Genomic DNA, 7,874 nt, shown 5'->3' with positions numbered 1-7,874 from the left:
TCTGAGCCCATCCCCTGAGACCTAGGCTCCTTCGGGGCCCACGACAGCGTGGGGTGGGCTTCACTCCCGGCCCTGGCGGGTGTGTGGAGAGCCCCCTGGGGCCTGGCTCTGACCAGCGGGCTCAGCTCCGTCTCCGGCCTCTTGTCCAGACTCATCCTACATTCTTCAGCTTCACCCCCCCCTCCATCAGGATGAGCCTGGACGTGAGCTGGGCGAAGCGGGTACCCAGGTTCCTGGCGTTGGCCGGACAAGCCTCCAGCTTCCCTCCCTGCACCGCTCCCCACATCAATGCTCGGGCTGTGGTGCCCTCTAGTGGCCAACACTGGGAATGGCCACTGTCTGCCCAGAGACAAGTGGCGGGAGGCTGGGGACTGGAGGTGGGGGTGGCCAGAGGGGACAGTGGTGAGCCTCTTCCCCATCTGTTGACATCCCACAAAAAGCCCAGGTAGCTCCGGAGGTGAGAAGACCTTCCAGGCCGCCTCTCCCGGTGTGCTGGCTCCGTCTCATACACAGGATGCTGAGGCCAGTGAGTGAGTGGGCGGCCAGCCGGCAAGGCTGCCCTGAGCACCCCCTTTTATTGCACTGCTCTGCCCTGCCAAGGGAAGGACGGCCTCCAGAGTCCCACTGCTGGGCTGCCGGCCGGCCTGGCCCCGTCGGAGTGCTCAGTAGCCGGCAGCTTCCCCGCCCTTCCTGGAGTCCGAGGCAGCGGCCCAGCCGTCGGCGGTGTGGACGATGGCCTGCACCACACCGACATAGGGGGACGCCTCCTTGGTGACATGTTTCCGGGCATGGAGGCCTGCAATCACGGCCTGCGGGGTGGGAGGGAACGAGGTGGGCCTCAGCAGGACACCCTCTGAGCCGCCCCCACCCTCATCTCGGCCTCCCGGACACAGCCTGTACCGTGTCTAGCCTAGTGCCCAGGAGGAGCAAGTCGGAGGGGGGTGGGGGACACAGCTGTGGCCACGGGGCCTCGTTCAGAGCCTGACCGCCACTGCCAGGGAACTCGAGATGGCCCAGGCAGAGGACCCCAATCGCCACCTGCCCTGCGCCATCTTGGGAGGTCTAGGCTTCCACACCCCCAAGGGGCCCTGACTCAGTTTCCCCACCTGGTCGATGCCTTTCTCCACCATCGTGGTGTTAGGGTAGAGCTGGTTGTGCACCCGGGGCTCCTCCACTGCCTGCTTCACGTCGTAGCCAAACCACAGATGGTTGATGATGGCCTGGGGACAGCGGGGGGGGGGGGGGGGGGCGGTCAGAGAGGCCCCAGGGCAGGGCCAGGTAGGGGTGGGTGAGAGGGGGTGTGCTGGGCTGCACGTACCTGTGCGGTGGCGGTGGTGATGTGCGTACCCCCAGAGGCGCCCACCACCATGTGGACGCGGCTGTCCGGCCCCACGATGATGACCGGGCACATGGACGAGACCGGCTGCTTCCCTGTGACCAGGGCGGACAGGGACAGAGGCCGGTCAGCCGTCTGCCCGGGACACGGCCGCCACCTCTCCTGCTCAAGCCCCCAGCACCACACCTGGCTGGATGAAGTTGATTTTCGAGGGGGGCACCCCAAAGTTGTTAGTGATGTTGGGGGAGCTGAAGTCGTCCATCTCGTCGTTGAACAGGATCCCGCTGACCGGGGACCGCACCTTGGAGCCAAAGCTGCGGGGGTCGGGTCAGACCATCGTGCTCGCCTGCCCCCGTCCTGCCCGTCCAGCCCAGCGCACATGCCCACACGTCCCCGTCCTGCCCATCTAGCCCTAGCCCTCGTACCCACCCGACTCCATCCTGCCCCGTCCAGCCCCAGTGTTGTGTCCGCCTGACCCCGCCCTGCCCGCCCAGCCCCAGCCCTGCCTTCCAGTGGGGAGTGTCCTACCAAGGTGGGGGGGGCAGTCCTCAGCTCTCGCCCTATTAGGGGTGGGTGGAGCCCCCTGCTGGCACACAGCCCCTGGCCGGCCCTGCCACCCCACAGCCCGGCCCGTACTAGAGGTTGATGGTGCTGGTGGCAGACACGGCGCTGCCGTCCTCGGAGACCACGGACAGGTGGGCAGTGCCGCCGTTCTCCGGCAAGTAGAAGACGGGCTCGTAGTAGTCGCTCGGCTGTGTGCTGGTGTCCGAGATGCGGGCCCGGAGCTGGTCAGCGAAGAACTCGGAGGTCATGTTGCGGACCACCTGCCGAGACCCCAGAGCTGGCCTGAGGGGGTGGAGGGGCGGGGAGGGGAGGGGGCACAGGCTTGTGTGAGCAGTTGTGGCTCTGGCCACAACCCTTCGGCGCCCGGAACCTCACGGAGGTCGTGGGACCCCTTTCTCCGGCCTCTGCGGGGCGCTGTGAGGCCACCACTCGCGTCCCCCTCCTTGTCACACTCATTCGTTCCTTCACGGAGCTGGTACTGCGTGTCCAGCTAGCACTGGGGCATCAGCAGGGGGCAGACACGCAGGTCTCTGCCCTCAGGGCCAAGGTAGACCGGTGTATGCTGAATTGGGCCAGCCAGGTGGGGATGGAGAGGATGGTGGGCTGGCAAGGAGGGGTCAGGAAGGCTTCTCAGAGGAGGTGCGCTCTGGGAAGAACCCTGGATGTGCAAAGGGCCTGAGGCAGCATCCTCAAGCGACAGTGAGAGGATTTCAGGAGTAAGATTAAGATTGAGAGTGCTGGGTTCCAGAGAGACAGCACAGTGGGCAGGCTCTGGCCTTGCACTCAAGCGACTGGGTCTGGTCCCCAACACCCCAGATGGTCCCCTGGGTCCTGCCAGGAGGGATCCCTGAGCACAGAGCCCGAGCATTACCAGGTGTGGCCAATAAAAAGGAGCAGGCAGACCTCTAGATTAGTGTGCACCGGGGAACAGGATTGGGGCCTCACCTGCCAGTGCTCAGGGCTTACTCCTGGCTCCAGCTCACCACCACTCCTGGGGGGCTCAGGGGACCGTAAGGGGTGCCAGGGGTCGAACCCGGGAGAGCCTCATGCCAAGCAAGCACCTTCACACTGCACTATCTCCCCGGCCCCTATGAACCTTGCGTTGACATGGCCCCTTCTGACTGTTTCCTTCCTGTGCCCACGTCCTACAGACTGGCCCCTAGTCTGGTGCTGGGGCCCCTCGTTCCACCTGTGGCTGCCCCGGACTGTCCTGGGCCTCAGCTGAGAAACGCCGCTCTTGACCTCATGAGCCTGAGTATGTGGCTTTGGCTCTGAGCACTCAGGCTTCGGGGGCGGGGGTGGGGGAGAGAGAGCGCCCCGTGGGGGTATTCAGGGGGTCCCTCTGGTGGCCCTGTGGGGATCCACAGGACCGTCTGAGAGGTGTATGAGGTGAGAGACAATGGGGGAGGCCAGCCCAAAGCCTTCGGCCAGGGTGGCCGTAATGGAGGCAAATGCGGGGTGAGTGGGAGCTTGAGGTTGGGCAGGTGCCCCCTGGACAATGAAGAGCCTGTTTCTGTGGGCACGCGCCTGTTTCGGGTAAGTGACCACAGATGAGACGAAAAGGGGAAATGAAGAGGGGGCCGTCGGCGCTGGAGGCTCCTCAGGGCCATGAGTGTGGGCAGAGGCTCGGGGAGGGAGGGAAGACAGAGAGGAGAGAAAAGACAGAGGCCGCGGGGGCAGCCCCAAAGCACCGAGCAGGAAGGCGCGTCTGGAACTGTGTCTTCCACCTTTGACCCCTGCGGACCAGCACTGGGCCTGCACACGGACCCACGGAGCAGCAGTCGGGACCGAGAGCTAGAACGGCAGGCAGGGCATTCGCCTCGCACACGGCCAACTCGGGTGCAGTCCCAGAGCCACATTTGGTGCCCGAGCACAGGCAGGGGTCACCCCTGAGAACAAAGCCAGGACTGAGCACTGAGCACAACCAGGCGTGCCCCCTCCCCCCCAAAACACAGAGAAACAGAAGCAAGGAGGTATGCTGCTAGCTTTATACCTCTTCACCCCTGCGGGACCCTGATCTGTGAACCGCAAGTTTGGAGATCACTACTGGAGAAGGTTCCAGCAACACCCCCGGGACTGACTACTCTCTCCCCTGAATTCTATTCCTGAGGAAACAGAAGGTCAAATCTAGGGGCGACTGCCTCTGGCTGGAAAAGGGACAAGAGCCACGAGGAGCTACTCGGGACGAGACTGGAGAGATGGCGCAGTGGCTGAGGCGCCGGGGAGATGCCCACCCCAAGTCTCTCGGGTTCTGTGGCCTCCCTGTGGGTGGGGGAGAGACGCCCATCCCAGGAGAGACCATCCTGAGTGGGTTCTGTGAGCAGAAGCAAAGATAAGGGCAGGGAAGCGATGGACAAAGGTGGGGCAGAGGAAGGAGAAGTGGTCAAATGTGTGAAGCTGCAGAGAGGAGCCGATGGGGAAACTGAGGCTGCACCCAGACACCTGGCAGCAAGTGTGGGTCAAGCCCAGGGAGATAACCAGAGCGGGCCAGGCTGACTCTGGGTGGAGGCTTGGGAGCTAGACGGTGGTGGGCAGAGACTTGGGGCAGCAGCTCAGGTTCTAGAGACGCGGCCACCTGACTCAGTCCGCACCCTGGAAGACAAAGACGATGCAGGGAACAGAGCTGCAGGCAGGGCTCTGCATTCTGCCACTAGGAGCCCATGCAGAGGTCCTGTCCCCTTAGGACAGAGGCTATCAGGTCGCGGGCTGCAGTGGCTGATGGGGTAATGGTTACCAGAAACGCGACCCCAGGAGCAGAGGGACAGCTGAGCTGTCCGGGTCCCCTGGGGGTGCAGGCCAGTCAGAGGGGCGGTCAGGTCTGGCAGAGAGAAGGCAGGTGGGACACACTGGGGCCTTGTTGGGACCACAGCCCGGGGCCAGGCAGGGGAGGGTGAGTGGGTCTGGGAGGTGGGAGCGTGAGGGGGGCTGTGACCAGAGCTCAGCTGAGGGAGGCTGGAATGGGATTTCCGCCCCCCCCCCCATTACTCCTCCTTCTCATCGATCACCCCTGACTGCTGGATGCTGCACATTCCTCATCTCACACTCCTCACCTCACCTCACCTCACCTCCTCATCTCACCTCCTCATCTCACCCTCCTCACCTCACCTCCTCATCTCACCTCCTCACCTCACCTCCTCATCTCACCTCCTCACCTCACCTCCTCATCTCACCTCGTCACCTCACCTCCTCATCTCACCCTCCTCACCTCACCTCCTCATCTCACCTCCTCACCTCACCTCCTCATCTCACCTCCTCACCTCACCTCCTCATCTCACCTCCTCACCTCACCTCCTCATCTCACCCTCCTCACCTCCTCATCTCACCTCCTCATCTCACCTCCTCATCTCACCCTCCTCACCTCACCTCCTTATCTCAAGGTGCTTCACCTCATCTTTTTTTTTGCTTTTTTTGGGGGTCATACCCGACGATGCACACAGGTTACTCCTGGACCACGCACTCAGGAATTACTCCTGGCGGTGCTCGGGGCTCCGTATGGGATGCTGGGAATTGAACCTGGGTTGGCCGCATGTAAAGCAATGCCCTACCTGCTGTACTATCACTCCAGCCCCTCATCTCCTCATCATACCTCCTCATTTCACCCTCCTCACCGTACCTCCTTATCTCACCTCCTCATCTCGGCCTCCTCCCCTCACCTCCTCATCTCACACACCTCATCTCACCTCACCTCACCTCACCTCACCTCACCTCACCTCACCTCACCTCACCTCACCTCACCTCACCTCACCTCACCTCACCTCACCTCATCTCATGTACCTCACCTCACTTCTTCATCTCACCCTCCTCACCGTACTTCCTCATCCCACACTCCTCACCTCACCCTCCTCATCTCACCTCTTCATCATACTCCTCACCTGACCTCCTCACCTCACTCTCCTCACCTCAGCACTGATCATTCTAGAACCTTCCAGGCCAAGGGCACAGCCTCAGCAAAGGCCCTGAGAAGGGCGGGGATGGTGTGTGGTAATGAGTCCTTGTCCGGCCTGGCTCCCAGCCCGCTGCACACTCAACTGTGGGGCAGAGACTGGACCCGGGGTCTCCTATCTGTCCCGGCACATAGTAGAACCGTGAGTCAGGTTGGCGGTGAGAGTGGATTAATAAAACATTCTGTTAGTGCCCGAGACTTGGAAAGCCCCACAGAGCCCCAGCCGGCACGCCCTGGGCCTGCCCTCCTCATCTCAGACCAACCCTTGTCCCTCACCATAGTGACATTCACAAACTTGGGGTCTGCCAACAGGGTCCTCTTGGCGTAGGCAAAGCGGAAGGCCTCGACGATGCGGTGGTATGTCAGGCTCTTCTGTTCCGCTGTCTTGACGCTCTCCGGGGAGAACTTGTACCCTGGTGGGGCAGGTTGGGAGAGACCTGGTGCCTTTGGGGGGTTCCCAGGTACCCCAGGGAGGGCTCGCCTCTCCTGGAGCCACGAGGCTCGTCAGAAGGGAGACGACTCACAGTCAACCGAGCCTGCTTCTGAGGCGGGAGCCCCGCAGCGCTGGGTCCCACACACCCAGACAAGAGCGCGGTCACCACTCAGTCTGCCCAGGTCCCCCCTCGGCCCATCCCTTGGGCCACAGCATCACACCCCGTCCCTCCCAGCCGCCTCCTGCAGCCTCCTGGGCCTCGCACCCTGACCTGTGCCGCGGCGCCTCCTGCGGGTGGGCGGGGACAGCTCACCTTTGAGGATGTTGAGGATGAGGGCCAGCACGGGGCCACTGAGGGGGGCACCTGGCACGTAGAGCGTGGAGTCCCCAAGCCTGATGCTCAGTGGAGGCTGGACCTCGGCACGGTACTTGTTCAGGTCGTTGAGAGTCACAATGCCCCCTGTAAGGGGACAGCCGCTCGGTGGGGGAGGGGAGTGGACACAGGTGTGGGCGAGCAGTGGACACCCAGGGCTGTGGCACAGGGAGAGGGTGGGCTGCGTCCCCAGAGGGTGCGAGGACCGTCAGTTTGGGAACCCTGCTCCAGCCCTTCCCCTCTACCCACCTGCTACTCCCCATGCCCGCCCTGGCAATGCCATGTCCCCATGGCCAGGCCCCTCAACCAGCTTGCCCCGCCGCTTCTCTCCCCTGGGGGGCCCAGGGGCTTCTCTCTGTGGGGACTGGCAGCTCCTCTCCCTGGGCTCGCCTCCTTCTCCCATGACTAATGGGTGGGCGGAGAGAGGCGCTGAGCTCTCCAGGGAAAGGGTTCCAGACGGCTGAGGTATTTACAGACTAATTTCCGGCATTGGTGGTAAAGGGCAACAAGTTAATCTCCCTCTTCCGCGACACGCAGACAGAAATAACAACACGAAGAACACCGCAGCCAAGCTCCTAAACTCCGTTCTGTCAGGACCTGCCCCGACCGCAGACACGCCCTCTCTCACCAAGCCCACCCCGGCGGACCCCGTGACCCTCTCAGGGCCTTGGCGGCTCCCTCTACTGGCAGGGACCCTCCTCTCTCTGCCCACCCACTCCAACCTCCTCTGCCAGGGAAGTTCAGCCCCCACAGAGAGCCCGAGCAGGGGGCCGGGGCCGTCGGACGGCGGGGAGGGCACTGTTCTCGCAGCCCGCTGAGGTGGGTCTGATCCTCAGCGCCCCCGTCTGGCCCCCACAGCCCTGCCAGGCGTGAGCCCTGAGCACAGAGCCAGGAGTAAGACCTGAGCTCCGCTGGGTGCGGCCCCCCCAAGCAAAACAAAACTCAAACAGGAAGTCTGCCCCGATCTGCCCATAGGTGAGTCCCCACCCCACGCTCCCACCCACGCCTGCATGAACCACCCCTGCCCCCCCACCCCCCACACCAGCATCTTTCTCTCCCGCACCCAGGAAGCGCGGCTTCGTCTCCCGCCACAGACAGACGCGCCGGGGGGCCTGGGCGGAGGCTCACCTGCATCCTGGATGTCTTTGACAATCTGGGCCGAGAGACTCCCTCTGTAGAAGGCCTGAGCGCCCTCCCTGGCCACCGTCTCGAACGTCTTGGCTAA

General features: G+C 63.3%; 1 protein-coding gene across 1 annotated transcript in view; it reads right to left on the bottom strand.

The window, feature by feature from the left end:
- Positions 1–533: 533 nt before the first annotated feature.
- Positions 534–7,874, bottom strand: part of GGT1 (gamma-glutamyltransferase 1) — a 21,871-nt gene continuing 14,530 nt past the window's right edge. The window contains exons 10-17 of the mRNA XM_004607439.2: positions 7,778–7,874; positions 6,590–6,736; positions 6,120–6,256; positions 1,973–2,160; positions 1,523–1,650; positions 1,319–1,431; positions 1,107–1,220; positions 534–809 (exon numbers count right to left, since the gene is read on the bottom strand). The exon at positions 7,778–7,874 is cut by the window's right edge and continues 61 nt beyond it. Of these exons, the coding sequence (XP_004607496.1) occupies positions 663–809; positions 1,107–1,220; positions 1,319–1,431; positions 1,523–1,650; positions 1,973–2,160; positions 6,120–6,256; positions 6,590–6,736; positions 7,778–7,874 (1,071 nt within the window). The 3' untranslated portion in view covers positions 534–662. The remainder of the gene's footprint in view (positions 810–1,106; positions 1,221–1,318; positions 1,432–1,522; positions 1,651–1,972; positions 2,161–6,119; positions 6,257–6,589; positions 6,737–7,777) is intronic.

The sequence above is a fragment of the Sorex araneus genome, chromosome 11, assembly GCF_027595985.1.
Source record: "Sorex araneus isolate mSorAra2 chromosome 11, mSorAra2.pri, whole genome shotgun sequence".
In the NCBI taxonomy this organism is placed as follows: Eukaryota; Metazoa; Chordata; class Mammalia; order Eulipotyphla; family Soricidae; genus Sorex; species Sorex araneus.
The sequence above is the reverse complement of the archived record's forward strand: the minus strand, read 5'-3'. Positions and strand labels throughout refer to the sequence as shown.